Below are 16351 nucleotides of genomic sequence, written 5' to 3' on the forward strand. Positions count from 1 at the left end.
ATTTGGCTGCATTTGTCTAATTCATATAATGAAGTAAATGTCCGTTCTGTGAACATGAGGTCAGACACATTGATCATTGAAGAAATCAGAAGTGTAAAAGTTAACTATGAAATAAATGTTAAGAACTAGTTTAAAACAGCATGAATGATTTCAACAATCTATAATTGCTATATACTTAAAATTTCACTCATGTTTCCGTTTGATTTATGACAAAAGTATCAATAACTATGCTATCCACTCGTTTTGTAAGTTTCGTTCCAGTACCAGTTTCCTTTGAAGAATTTTGTAGAACGTTTTGAAATCAGAAGAACGAAATGCATTTTATTGTTTTCTTCCAGGATCTCGAAATGCTACATTTCAATGCAATGCAAAATCTTCTATTTTATGCTTTTCTTATTTTTTTTTCATGTAGAACTAGATTTTTCATTTTTATCGTGATTTGAACACAAAAATATGCTTTGCTTTTAGTACTGAACTTAAAGCTATGTTAATGACGAATCTCCATGCATTTGAATCCCATTCTCGTTGAATCACGGAGTCACGTGACGAGATTTACATTCTCTACAGTCATTGATGTCAATTAATGTTAGTACCAGTTTTGGATAAGACAATGTGACGCCTGTGTACTTTATTTGTAATAAGTTAATACATGTATTTTTTTGTTTTTGTTTGTGTAATACTTTTATACACTGTAACTGCATTGAATATGTATTTTTCAAACGTGTTAGAACATGTTTATTGATAATGTAACATTATGACAAAAAATGAACTATTCTCCCTTACCTAAACGTCGTGCGAAACATAATTCATCTGCATGTTGACAAACTAAGTATTTTCATGCGTTTTATATCGATCTATATGTATTTAAGTAGCACTCCAGCCAAAAACCATGCAAAATATGATTCATACTAAAGAAACCTACATACTTTTTTTTATTTTTGTTTAAAATTTCATCGTAAACGGAAGGTAACACATGGTGTTTCATATAACCCTTGTTTGTAGGAGATACAAATTATATACATGTAGAATGTACTGTAGAATTCAAAATTAAGGAAGATTACTCTGTAAAGTACATTAAAATAAAATAGAAGCTGTTGGATTTTCCATGTTGATTATCTACTACAGGCAGACATATTGGAATGAACAATTATACATTTCATCATATAGACTTATAAAGCAACATAGAAAAACACCTAAAAATATGTAGCCTTTTGGAAGTGTATCACGTTTTACAGAATTCGCATGATTTTTATAAAGACTAGTTAATCAAATTCTAAACAGAAAAAAAAGCCACTGATATCCTGAGTTAAGTATGTTATAAAAAAAATGATAAGTAAATTATCAAAAGTATATTATCAATATGGAATACAGTAACGATTCGTCGTCGACACTGACGACTTGACCGTTCAAATGTTGATTTGACAAGAGATGTGACATTTTGGTAAAACAATATACAACCTTTGTACTAATGATTATCAGCATTTAACAGGATAAAACATTTATTTTTACTGAAAAGGGGCCTTTTAAAAGTCGTCATTCGATTAGATTATATATGGGAAAGTAGATACGATGTCAACGATATAACTCTTAAGTGACAGTGATCAAAAATATTTAGTTATAAACATTCCGTGTAACAAATTATTGCATTCAAGACAATGTTTTATACATCTGTAATTCCGTTTCCATGTATCCTGAAACATTCGAAAAATCTGTTGGTGACCCTTAATTCAAGAGTATTATCAGAATATAATAGCATAAAAACCTACGATTTTTCAATACTGTATACTTCGAGTCCCCTTACTCAGGTAACCGACCGAAAAATATTATACATCGTTGTTTTTCCAAACAAGTTGGTACACTTAGATACAAATATATAGTTCTTGGTACACATTTATTGTAAAAAAAATCAATTCATCTTCTAAATAAAAAGATGTTTTCAAAATGCTGGAAATTTTATCACCAACATATTTGTCCGGTGTGGTGGCACGTTTTCAAAAAAAAAAAAACAAAAACGGTCGGCATTCCAATGGGAACAAATTGTGCCACTCTACATGATGACCTATTCCTTTTCTCTTATGAGGTTGACTTAATAGCCGATCTGATCCGAAAGAAAGAACTACGCTTAGGTAGTTCCTTTAATCTCAGAATCCGCTATATAGATGACGTATTAACATTAAACAATCCTAGTTTTGGGGATTTGATACATCGCATCTACCGCAAAGAACTTGCGATAAATTATACTACAGACACTGTGAAGTCAACCTGCACTTAGAGATCGATGGTAACAGAAAACTATCGACCAAACATTTACGACAAACGTGGTGACTTTTCATTCAGAATTGTCAACCTTCCTTTCATCTCTGACAACATCTGTTCAACACCTGCGTATGGAGTTTTCTTATCAAAACTCATATGTTATGCTAGAGCTTGCCGTTTCTACGCAGGCTCTATCGCGCTAAACTTCTTATACTTATGCTTTTAGAACAGGATTATGTTGCTACAAGATTGAAGTCATCACAACAGAAGTTTTATGGTCGTCATCATGATCTTGTGGATCGTTACGATGTATCCATCTGCACCAAGAAAACTGATTTGTGCAACGTGTCATAGTTTTTTTCCTCTTTCGTTTACCCCGGACTTGAATTTTTATGAACAACTGTGTTTCTAGAAAAGCAGAGGACGCTTACCCTACCGGTGTACCTGGTCCGTGGTCCCAGTTTTAGTGGAGTCCGAGTCCCTCATTTGCTTTTGTTACTTTGTATGTATAATTTCAGTTACTTTATTTTCTTTGTTGTGTATGTCTGTTTTCCATGTCTGGTCTTTGTCTCTGGATTACATTATTTTGATTTCCGCTAAAATCTTGGTTTCCTTGATTACTCATAGATAGAAAATGTTAGTGTTAGCTAAGAGTGTTGCAATTAACTCATTTCCCGTTAAAACAATGGCTTGAATCTTGCTTGGATAATTAACAATATATGCTTATTAGATGAAATTTCCGTCCTGAATGAATCAGACTTTTCATTAATGCTATTGTTTCCCGAAATTCTTCTTCATTATAACTTAACTTCAACTATGATGTTCCGTTTATGGATTATTATTTCAGTGAGCACAGTGATTACAGACGCCAGTAAGTACATCAACTTGTTACAACCTTATTTTCCTCGTTTTGTTTTATATATAGTTTGTATACTGGTAAACAATGAAGTTTTGTTTTACTGCTTGTGTCGTTCCATTGTAATTATAAATCATATTTTAAATCGAAACTCTTATTGTCCTGAGCTACCATGTAACGTTTGCATTTTTTTTTCAGTTTGTTGCAGTTATACAAATTTATTGCATATCAAATGATATGTTTTTATGTAAATGTACTTTGCATACCTAGTTTTGTTTGTTTATGAACATGTCTATCAAATGTGTTTTGCAGAAGGGAACTTAGCTTTCCCTTCTTCATTACTATTATATAGAGATCCGTGAACTTTCGATTTTTACCCCATAATCAATTTGGATATAAAACGTGTAATAAAGTCTGTTTTTTTTTTCATTCAGATCAAACTTCCTATCGCTAAAACGTACATGTAACAGTGTGTAGTTACGTAATCTTATTAATAACAAATAATTAAGTTTCAGAAGTAATTTGGTTACACCTACATGTATATGAATCTACTTTTATAAATCCACAAAACATATTAGACAATGTGCACTACGAACATTGAAACTGCTAAATACGTCAAAACATCTTAAGACTTTGATATGTGTTATCAAGAAAATGAAGGTTTCCAAAGCTATAAAATTATTTTGATATTTTTTTTTCCAGGTCGAGACAGGTAGTTCAATTATAAAAATGATGAGAATGTACTATGGAAAGTACGAAATATGGTTGACATTTTGACCTGTCTAAACCAAACCCTGAATAATCCTTAAATGTGTCTAAACCAGTAATATCCATTTAAATGTATTTTGAACCTTGGTAAAGCAAACACGTCTTAACCAAACCAGGTTTAGACAGTTTTTACTGATAATTTTAATTAATGTCATGGAAACCCGTGTTTGTAGTCATAATTGCCGCTTATGATACCGTAAATAATTCTTTAGATTTAAAATAATAAGATAATATTTTGTGCTCATATTTGTAAAAGTGACGTAGATAAATCATATGCATGATTAGACACAGATACATAACGTTTCAAGATTTAATCGAATAGTCTGTATTGTGATATGTCTATAATACTTATAATATTTCCGTCCTTCTTGCAAATTTTGTAATGAACAATAAAGATGTGACGTATTTATTTGAACATTTGGTTTTTGCCAATGTTTTTTAAACATTGCATTAAGTCGATAATAAGTGAATACATAACTTGTTTCTTCCTAACTTGTTACCTAATTGAAAATTGTTACTTAGAGCATGCTCCCTCAAAAAAAAAAACCGAAACATAATGAAAAATTGATAGACGTCTTTAATAGTGAGTCCAAAGAAAAACAAGATACACTAAATTTTTGTACGCTTTTTAAAAAGCTGATTCCGAAATTCCTCGCTATATTACTACCTTGATGTAAATCAAAACAAAATAGCCGATTTCCATCAATTTAAATCCCCTGTTTTTTTTCATTGAATTAGCCGGTTGATATCATGAAGATGAGCTTAATATCGACCATTACTCATTAAAAAAAGGCTTAGTATTGAAAGTTAGGAAGTTAAATATATGCAATCTAGTTCAAAAAGTCATTTTAACTATATATATAGTTATATGTATATATAGTTATATCAAATTAATTTTTGAAAACAAATATTACTCTGTATATATACACTAAGACTTAAAAATGTCTTAAAAAACTATGAAATAAAGGGTAATAACAAACTGCGGAACTGATAAACTAAAATAGGCTATATTACAGAGCAAATAAATGGGTTTTGTCATTTATACAGGGAATATTATTTCTCGCAAAGCGCCATATTGCACTCATAAGCTTTCACAATTTGATATATGCTCGGTACAATATTCACAAATATAAATGTAATTAAATGCAATAAACCTGCAATGCTGCACGTTTAGCATTATACGAATAATGTATTGTTATCTGTATTGTTCTACGCATATCTTTTTGTCATATTAATATAATGATTTTACAGAATATTACATTATAACATAAATTTGTTCTATTTTCTTGCTTCAGGAAAGATAACAAAGAGAGTGTGCCAAGGTGACTACGTGACTTTAACTTGCGAACCAAAGAAAATTCACATAGGTCATATTTATTTCGGACGCGCAAACCGGGAGGTATGCCGTTCGGGACGAATGTATATATGTGAGAACAATAAGAGGGCTGAAAGCATAAGAAACGAATGTGATTTGCATACGTTTTGCTACGTATCAGTTTTTCGATCGTTCGCTGATATATGTAATAATGCGAGTCCGTATCTCCAAATAACGTACGAGTGCAAGGAGCAACAGGGAACTACAGAGAACCCAGGTTAAGTCAAAAATAAACTTTTCTATACATTTGTAAACTTTAGAAAGTAGGACGAAGTGGGTTGTGACATCATGAATTTCATGTGCTTTCGTTGTTTTGGAATAGGGAAGTATATCTATGGCACATTTATCATGACAATTTATCAGGCTGATACATATTTTACAACGGGTGCTTCTAGAAAAGAATTTATAGAAAGGCAGAGGACGCTTACCTTAACGGTGCACTTGCTACATACTCCCCATTTTTTAGTTGAGTCCGAGTTGCTCATTTACTGTCTCTGCTTTGTACGTATCATTGTGGTTGTTCAAAGTTTGTTGTCTGTGTGTGCCTTGTCTTTGTTTCTGGATTACATTCCCTTGATTATTCGTACTTTTTTCCAATTTCAATTGTGCATTGAGTGAGAATTGGGTATTGGACAATCAGTTAGTAGGGTTTTAGGTATAGTCAATTGTACATAAGACATGTTGAATTGGAATCAATAAATCATGCATCAAAATTTAATATTTTATTTAACAAATAATTATAATACATTATGTTCGTGAGCTGTTTAATACGTGCTTATTGTGATAGAGCAATAGTGAATGAGAATGAATGATGGCACATGTGGAATGGGGCTAAAGAACGGAGCGCGATGGAATATGAGGAATTTGTGTAATCAGATGTGAAAATCTGGCCAAATTGAGTGTAGGTCGTGTTGGCATTTCAATAGCATGAAACAATGTATGAAGACTAAACAGTCTTTGGCATCCACTGAGGAACTGATATTTTTTTTTGTAATTGGCTAAGTGACAGTAAATTCAAGTAAATGTAGTCAGGAAATTATTCATATTTTCGTCAGTTGCAGCTTTTCAGTTTTCAATCATTTAACCTTACTTTAACATAGAATCACAGAAATATACATCTCCATTTTCATTTAAATCCCAATGATCTATAGATTAAAAAAGCAGTGTAAAATGTAAAACTTAATGATTTGTTTTAACTATCAATATGTTCTTTATTCAAACAGGGTTTTATTCAGAACATTTCCAGTCAACAATTGAGCACAACAACCAGTCGTCGACGAAATTTTTGGAGAAAACACCACCAAATAACGAACTAGTAAATAATGGAGGTAAAGCTGCCATTAAATATATATATATATATATATATATGGATGAATTATTTTGCCAATGTAATCAGTTCATAAAAGGCACTGCCAATCAAATATTTATTTTTATTTTACTTTGCTTCGTGCTTATATTATATATTAACGATTTTGCGTTTAGAATGTACATACTAATATGCAACATTTGTTTAAAACTTTTTACGATATTTTACTATATAACATACGATTTCAAGACTATTTTGAAAATGTGTATTGACAGTGTATTTTAAATGTTTTAAAATTTTAAAAGTGCTGGATTTTCGTTTTGTAGCTTTGTCCTCCAAAATGAAATCATTAATGACTAAGATATTGGTTGTTACCTCCATTGTGGTCGTATCAGCAGTACTTGCAGGAATGACAACACTAGTATGTAGATTTCGTGGTCCTACTTCAGAAGAGAAAAAGTGGACCACACAATACGATACCGAGAAAATTATCAACAAAGACTATACATAGAAGTATATCAAATGTTTTATTCAAAATTCTAATCGAATCCTATGTATTTCTTTTACATAACGTTCTTTTCTTATACATTGTATTTTCAAGTTTTATTCTTCATTTCTGATCGACTCTTTGAAAACATAAATGTCCTTTTTGAAATAAATATATTTTTTGTATATTCTCCAGTTCCTTGACTTTGCTCCTATGACAAATTTTGGATACAAGAATATCAACCTCTTTCTGTAGCATCTTCGTCCTTTGTTTTGTCTGTCCTAAGTCCAAACCCATTGAATGGAATTGATAAAATATTCACATTTTCTTCATCACATGATGCCATTGTGCACCACTGTTTTTTGTTTGCTTTGTTTGTCTTGTTGTCTGTTAGTTTTTTGTTTTGTTTTGATTTTTTTTCGTCTTCTGAATTACTTTTGGGGTTCTGGAGAATCATCAAGTGAGCTGATGTGTTTTAGTTCTCTATTTCTTCGGCCTAGGGATAAGTGTGGAAAAATTATTCTCTTATCTAAGGATTAGTGGTTTTGTTCTCTGCCTTCTATTATCTCATATTCAATTTTACTGTCATCTAAAACAAGTTGTATTACTTGTTTACAACGCAAACAAAAATCAAAGCGTTTTGCATTTTACTCAGATAAAAGCATTAAAAGAATAAAACATCACATCACATTTTGTTTAAACCTTTGTTTTAACCACGTCGAGTGTGAGGATTGCGTTGAATACTTAATGCAGGGTAGGATTTTCACCTCTTTACACAAAATTGTGCGTCTTAAATCGTATTGGAAACGATGTAATAAATAAAATGGAAACACTTAACCACAATATGAAATCAAGTAATTCAAGTGCTGTTTAGTTTAAATACAAAAATATCAATTATATTAACATTGCAAATTTCGAAATACTATACACGTATGTCAAGGAGCAACCTTCAACATTGGAATCAAATACATAGAAAAAATGGAATCTTAAAATTAATTGTATGCACGAAAAATTCAAAATCAAAACTTTCGAAATGGGAAGCTAAATCAATCACCAAAATGACCTACTAGGAGCACTACAAAGAGTTAAACCTTAGTAATGGCATTGGTATCTTTCGTAAGCATTGGTGTTTTGCGTTGTGTTGACCACTCGTGATTGGATAAACCTATGCCTCCTAATAACCGAAGTACAAATATGCATATGAAGACCATACATAGAAAGTCCATAGGCTATTGGGGAAATTATCACTGAACGATAAGCAAACGAAGACCCTAAAAGGAAAATCAACGCGGAAATGAAAACAATAGTTGTATAATCAGTCTGCTATTGAATAATTTTACCTTGACGATGAGACTAATAAAGAAATCAAGTAAGACGAGGTAAGCTCAGTGTTAAATTCCAAACAATTTGACCTGGATTATATAGTTCACATATAAAATAAAATATGATTGAAACTTATTATTTCAAACACTTTATATTTCTATTCCTCATACTCAGTTATTATCCCGACTCAGAATTATACATTGTTGATACTCCAAAAAACGTATTACCTAAATACTGATATGACGTACTTGGTATAAATTACTCATACTTTGTAAAAAACGATTCAAAATCATCTTCCAAATATATACAAGTAGATTTTTTTCAAAATGCATGTTTTTCATCGACAACGTTTTTGTCCAATGTTGTGGTCGTGTTTTCAACAAACGGTCAGCATACCAATGAGAAAAAAATGTGCTCCTCTACTCAAAGACTTATTTCTTCACTTTGTTAAGGCTGGCGTCATAGCTGATCTGATAAAAAGGAAGGAACATTTTTTTTCTTAGTTTCCGCTTTGTAGTTGATGTATTGTCGTTAAACAATCCTAGTTTCGGGCATCTTAACACCACATCTACCCCAAAGAACTTGAGATAAGATACTACAGACACTGTGAAGGCATCCTCATATATCTTGACCTACATCTAAAAATCGATGGTAAAGGAAACTATTTACTATACGACAAATGCAATGACTTTTCATTTCGTATTGTCAACTCTTCTTTCATCTTTAACAACATCCCTTCAGCATATGCATATAGAGTTTTCATGTCACACTGTCACACCTCATACGCTATGTCAGAGCATACCGCGACTACGCAATTTTTTGTACCACACTAAACTTCTGATCATTAGACAATCATACTTCTGGAATAGAGTTATGATGCTACAAGTTGAAGTCGTCAGAACAAAAGTTCTTTGGTCGTCATTATGATCTCTGGGATCGTTAAGGGGTATCTCTACACCATAAGAACAAAAGTAGTATAGATGCACGTTTGGATTAGAATTTTTCGGGGGGTTAATGGGATTAGCCATGCGCATGACGTCACGTCCGATGGCTGTGTATGGCAAGTGTACCTTGGTTGAGCGGAAGTGGACTTATATGGGTGACCAATAAAGGGAAAATGGGGACCTTTTGATGTAGGAAGGGGAGGTCGTAAAGGTTAGAAGGGAAAACGACTTCCATAAGTATCCTCATTTAGTGTCCTAATTAGTGTCATTGTATAGTATACTATAAACAGGTAGGTATAAAATGGGGGTTGTATTATGACAAGAGTCTCTCTTTGTTTATAGTTTTTTTTCCAATTTTCATTAACTTTCATTGTTTTTCAATTATTGTTGTAAATTAATTGTAATTCATTGTGTTTGTGGAATAATTGAATGGGCACTTAGAATAGATTTTAAATTTTGATTTGGATTTCTTTGTGTTCAACAGAGTAATCAAGTGAACCAAGGTTATAGCGGTAATCAAAAGAATGTAATCCAGGGACAAAGACCAGACATGGAAAACAGACATACACAACAAAGAACATGAAGTAACTAAAATCATTCATACAAAGTAACAAAAGTAAATGAGCAACTCGGACTCCACTAAAAACTGGGAGCATGGACCAGGTGCACCTGTAGGGTAAGCGTCCTCTTCTTTTCTAGAAACACCCACCGAGTTGCTCATAAAAAGTCAAGTCCGGGGTAGACAAACGAGGAAAAAAGCCATGACCCGTTGAATAAATCAGTTTTCATGGTGCGGATGGATACACCATAACGATCCACGAGTTCATGATGACGACCATAAAACTTCTGTAGTGATGACTTCAATCTTGTAGCAACACGGCCCTGTTCCAGAAGCTATTTGTTAGAGTTCTAGCGCAATACAAAAAGTCTGCGTAGTTTCAGCAAGCTCTGGCATAACGTATGAATTGTGATATGAACACTCCATACGCAGGAGCCGAAGGGATGTTGCCACAGATGAAAGAAAAGTTGACAATTCTGAATGAAAAGTCATCACGTTTGTCGTAAAGTTTGGTCAATAGGTTTCCTTTACCATCGATTTCTAAGTGTAGGTCAAGATATGAGTCTGACTTCACAGTGTCTGTAGTATTCTTTATCTCAAGTTCTTTTGGGTAGATGCGATGTATCAAATCCCCGAAATTAGGATTGTTTAAAGATAATACGTCATCTATATAGCGGAAACTGAGATTGAAGGATCTAGCTAAACGATATTCTTTCTTTCTGATCAAATCAGCTATAAAGTCAGCCTCATAAGAGTGAAGGAGTAGGTCAGCAAGTAAAGGAGCACAATTTGTTCCCATTGGAATGCCGACCGTTTGTTATAAAACACGTCCACCACACTGGACAAATATGTTGTCGATTAAAAATTCCAGCATTTTGTAAACATCTTCCTCTGTATATTTGGAAGATCATTTGGAATTATTTCTTACAAAGTATGAGGAATCTCTACCAAGAACTATATATTTGTATCTAGATGTACAATCTTTTTTGGAAAAACAACGATGTATAATGTTTTTAAGTCGGGATTTTAACCGAGTATGGAGTTTCACGGATTAGACAGATGTTTTAAACTTTAGTTAAACTGTCTAATCCGGGAAATTATGCAAATTACACAATCCATTGAACACAAAGAAATCAAAATCAAAATTTAAAATCTATTCAAAGTGCCCTTTCAATTCTTCCACAAAGACATTGAAATTAAAATTAATTCACAAAAATAATTAAAAAACAATGAAAGTTAATGAACAAAATGAAAAGTAAAAAAAAAGCTATAAACAAAGAAAGATAACTCTTGTCATCATACAACCCCCTTTTTATACTTACCTGTTTATAGTATACTATATAATAAAATTAATTAGGACACTTAATGATGATACCTATGGAGGTCGTTTCCTCCTCCCAACATTTAAGACTTCCCTCTTCCTACATCAAAAGGTCCTCATTTTCCCTTTATTGGTCCCCATTTAAGTCCTCTTCCTGTCACCCAAGGTCCACGTTTGGTCCTCCTCCCTCTACCGGTCATTTCCGGTTCACGACCACCGGATGTGACGTCATGCGCATGCGCATTGGGGCTAACCCCCGAAAAATACTTACCCAAACGTGCATCTATACTACTAACAGAATTGTTCAACGTATTATAAATTTCATTTTTTGCCTTGCCCGGAAAAAAAACAGAGGAAGCTTACTCAAACGATGCACCGGGTCCACGCTACCAGTTTAAGTGGACTCTGTGTTGCCTTTGTCGCTTTGTACGTATTTTGTTCGTATTTTGGGGGTTTGTTTTATCGTCTTTGTTGTGTGGTCTTTGTCCCAGGATTACTTTCTTTTGATTGCTGCTAGAATCTTGGTTTTCTAGATTACCTTTTTGACCTGGACGCCAAAATAAAACCAGAAACCGCTGACGCTAAGTGACATCAACAAAAAAAATCCGAAGAAATATTGTTAGATACAATGATTAGCTTTTCCCAATAATGTAGATGAGAAAAAACACTGACTGTCTAAATAACTCTAGGCGGTCACCTGGTAGCTGATAACTTATGTTTTTATGCTGCTATGAGGACACTTTTTCAATTTGAATATTTCTCTTGTATAATCGGAAATGACATTTATAATAAGTAAACTGAATATTATGTTTTATGTATAAATGTTTTTTTATTGTAGTCTAAGATTTTCACTTGTTTATCCTAAATGCCTTGCTTTAGTTCATTCGTTAGGTTGTGCAAACAATGTAAGAAATATTTTATGAATTTGCGTTCTGTTGACCACCATTCATCCAATAACCGAAGCAGCAATATGCAAATAAATATGATATATAGAAAATCCATATGTCATTGATGAAAATATTTGAATGAACAATATAAAAATGGCCATAAAGGCAACATCCATCAAACAATGATAACAACAGTTCCAGAATCTGACCATTATTCAATAATCTGACATTGACAATGAGACTTGTATAGCTCAATTACCGAATGCGCTACGCATGCTAAGAGTGCACTTTCAAACATTTTGACCCGAATGTCGTAAAAATATCAGCTCAACCACGCCTTGACCAGTGTGTACATTTTAATAATTTGACCTGGACGCCAAAACAGAAAAAGACTTAATCTAGTAATAAATGAATGATTTTAAAAAAATTCTGAAGAAATATAGTACAATGCAAATATTATTTATTTTCCCAAAATAGCGATAATCAAAACTGTTCAAAACTGCTATCAAATTTGGTTTGCTTGCATTTGTGAACATAAAGAAGAAAGTGCAGTATCCCTTTAGTTTCCATTGGTGAATATTTTGAACATGAAGACCCCGGTATGTTATTAAGGTATTTTGTGATTGTGATACATTCTTCCAATATCTGCATTCGTAATTGAATAAGGGATCTCTCCAGTTTGAGGTAATGGTACAGCTTGCAATTACAATATTGATAAAGTACGGTGGTATCATACCTTCCGTCGTAGGGCCATTACAGTTTATTATGCAACAATTGCTGTCTTATTCAATACATTTAGACAATTGTAAAACAAAGTATGAAATGTTTTTGCTTTGAAAAGTATGTTTTTGAAAAAAAAACAACATTGTTAAATTTCTTAAACTTTTTGATATCGGCTAAAGCCATGAAGTTAATTCGCAAGTGCCGCTGCATTTTTGATTCTGCAAGTTTCTGAGAGGAAGGATATTCAGTACTATTTACCTATGCCAAAGATATATATGACGAAAAAGATAAGCTCTCACTAACCATTTCTAACGTTTCCATGACTTTACATGTTAAACAAGTAATTTTCAAAGTTTTATTGTGAATTCCCAGGTCAAATGGCATCTGAAAGTTGTATACCATTGCCAAGCTTGGAAAATAAGTTTTTTAAAATCATTTTCCAATGATGATCGTAGAAATTCTTCCCAAAATTTGAATAAATAATACTAAAATCCACATTTGTAATTTTTCTGCAAAATGACAGCATGGAGGCAAGTTACTTATACATGTAAACAATATTCATATTTGTAGAAGATTAGAAATATGGTTTTAAAGAACACATTCTCAGCTTTATTTTGACTGCTTTTGATTATTTTTCATTTTTATCCAACCACATCTTTAAACTAAACTTGAATTAAAATCCAAAAGTGATTCGGTTTCCAGTGTTATTATTATTGCCTTATGGACAAATATGTTTGTACGCAGATTAGACAGTTACAGTACAATCAATATAGATTAGAAATAGAAATTTTAAAAAAAGTATTATATTTTTGGTCATATCCATAAAATTGAGCTACTTCCGTCAAAACCCATTACCACGACTTAGACACTACGGACTAATTGAGTAATCTTAATATAGTAATATTTCATTTGATAACTATCCGTTTTTCCTGATCAAAGTTCAGTTAATACTTATTCTTAAAGTATGAGGTTCATTAAGGTACATTTTTGGTCCCATATTGAATTTTAAATTCAAAGTTATTGTAATGACTGAGAAGTTGTTTATCGTACTTCCAGTTTTATTTCAGTTTAAAATTAACCATTATATAGATCATACAGTCGATTGTATACAATATTGTCACTAGCTGGGCTGTTGCTTATTTTACAAATTTTCACAAATGTAAAAGAATCCACGCTATAATCTTCTGATATTGTTTAACCAGTTAAAATTTAAATCTTTATCTTGACATCATCTTATTCCACTGACTACGCATCGGTTTACTTAATCCAATGAACAGAGAAGTAAGTTAAAGAAAACCACTGTATTGTATAATACAAAGGTAATAAACATTTTCAGAGGAAAACATAATTGTCTCTGAAATTACTGCAACGCTGTCAAATATGAATACAGTTCATATAATTGAGATAAGACTAAACAGTCATTTTAAAAAATGGCAAAGTACGGGATTATATTGTTTTATTTCAAATATGATTTTGCAACGACATTTGAACTGCATTCCGTTTAATATCAAATAGTTTCGTAAAAAGTAAAGCTGTTTTGTGTCTATACAATCACGTGAAAGTTTTCTAAATCGTTTATTTCTTTGTAATGAGAAGGTTATTGCATTTATATGGAGTTATATTATTCCTGGTAAAAACATGTTGCACTCATGCATTAAACTGTCTGCTGGGGATGCTATTTAATTTGGTATATCTACTGCATTGTTCCAAACGTCTTGCAAGTCACAAATAATACACCACTTTGTTTGCTTTATTTGTTCTATTTGTTTCATGTATTTTTTTTCAATTAGTTATCCAATTTCTACTGGTTGGAAAAGATTATAGATTATATGTTCATTTAATGCCAAATGAAATGCGAATTAAAAAGAAGGAGTGTTAAAAGTTTTAGACTGCATATCGTTTCGAACTTTTAAAATTACTTTAATGAAACATTGTTTTATTAAGAAATTACCATTACCAGACAAGCAGGGAACAAATTAACCTAACCTCAACGGAATTTTACCAGAAAAGAACAATAGCAAAAACCTGGGATGCGATGAAAGAAAAGTAAAAATTGATATGATATTATCGTTGTCAAGATTTAAAGGGCTGTTACCATCGAATGAATTTAACTACAACAAAACAATAGGCCTATCAAATATTTCTGTGTGTCATAACGGTTTTATATTTCAAATTTGTTTAATTCTTCTATTCAAGATTATTATCAGAACACAATAGCATTAAAAAGTCTTCCTCATAACAATGAAGTCAACGAGTAGAGGAGCACAATTTGTTCCCATTGTAATGCTGACCGTATGTTGAAAAGCGCGCCTGCAATAGACAAATAATGTTTTTGATAAAAAAATGAATGTAGGCACTCCCACAGGCAAAAATAAAGTTTAAAATTAAATTATTAATTCCTCCACGTGCATACGTAGGCTATTACTATCATAAGTAAGACTATATGTTTTTCTATCATCACTTCTCGCATTTAAGGAAATTTAACGGAATGTAATACTTTTTACACTATTTCTGTCAAAAATACCTTATCCGAGAAAAGGAAAAAGTGAATTCAAACAAATAACATTTCGAGTCATTTCGTCATACTTATTTTTATCAATTATCAAGTCATTCTTAATTACGGTAGAACTGTTGTTCTCTAAACGAGGCAAACTTTCAAATTGTAATTCATAGATAATTAAAAGCGACAAATACACCAAGAAGCAAATTTGATGTATAAAAGAATATATTTGCTTATTAGTTTCATATGAAAAATTAACTAATTGCGGTAGATACTGATCATAAATATAGAAAAAATCAAATAGAGGTAAACGATTTTACCAAATGCAACAAAGGCACCACAAAACATCACATTCGTTGTAAACAAATATAGTTCTCTTTGATCAAGGGTTTTCCTATGCAAGATAAGGTTTATGAAAAGTGGAGAGATTTAAAACAGTTTCAAGGCTATCTTGTCATCATGTGATACATTTCAGGAAACACCATACATCACCTGGAATGGATGTTTCTTCACAAACGGATGCTAATTTCGGATTTTGATAACTACTACATGAATAGTTCGACCACTTTGATGAACTGGACATTAATATCAGACAAGCATTATGCACTTTTCAGATTGGCCCTATCTGTAACCGTTTTTGCTGTTTCAGGCCAGACCGACAAATCGGTGAAAGATGAGATAACTGAAAGCCCATTCACGAGTCAATAATTCGGAAGTCCGTAACACATTGTCCTATTAATTAAGATCTATAGTCTGAAGTATAGTATTAATATGCCGTATACCAAAGTCAACTTTAAGAATTTACATAAAAAAAAAACACAATCAAAATAATTACAGTAAGTGTGTTTTATAGTTATTAGCGCTTTTTATAAAGATTTAGTGTTGTTGGAATTAGAAAATATACATGTCTAATGATACATGTACAAGTGCTTTAAATATGCTCAACTCGTCCCATGTTGGCATAATTATAATCCATCGTGCCAACTTCTTAGAGCCAATTATCATTTGACAAAATATATTCCCAGTAGACACACACCTATTGAATG

At 32.2% G+C, this 16351-nt stretch overlaps 1 protein-coding gene across 2 annotated transcripts; it reads left to right on the plus strand.

Annotated features, from left to right (window-relative positions):
- The first annotated feature begins 2925 nt into the window (after positions 1–2925).
- On the plus strand, positions 2926–7233 carry LOC148613621 (uncharacterized). 2 transcript variants are annotated; one of them, XM_088587069.1, is made up of 4 exons: positions 2926–3127; positions 5176–5202; positions 6479–6583; positions 6888–7233. In XM_088587069.1, exons 1-4 carry the CDS (start codon positions 3025–3027, stop codon positions 7070–7072), a joined length of 420 nt encoding a protein of 139 aa, XP_088443195.1. In that variant the 5' UTR covers positions 2926–3024; the 3' UTR covers positions 7073–7233. The 2 variants fall into 2 exon arrangements, with proteins under 2 accessions (XP_088443195.1, XP_088443193.1); XM_088587067.1 differs by having other exon boundaries at positions 2933–3127; positions 5176–5472.
- The last annotated feature ends 9118 nt before the right edge of the window (positions 7234–16351 follow it).

The sequence above is a fragment of the Perna viridis genome, chromosome 6, assembly GCF_037379345.1.
Source record: "Perna viridis isolate PV_CMFRI_1.1 ecotype Kerala chromosome 6, ASM3737934v1, whole genome shotgun sequence".
Taxonomy (NCBI): Eukaryota; Metazoa; Mollusca; class Bivalvia; order Mytilida; family Mytilidae; genus Perna; species Perna viridis.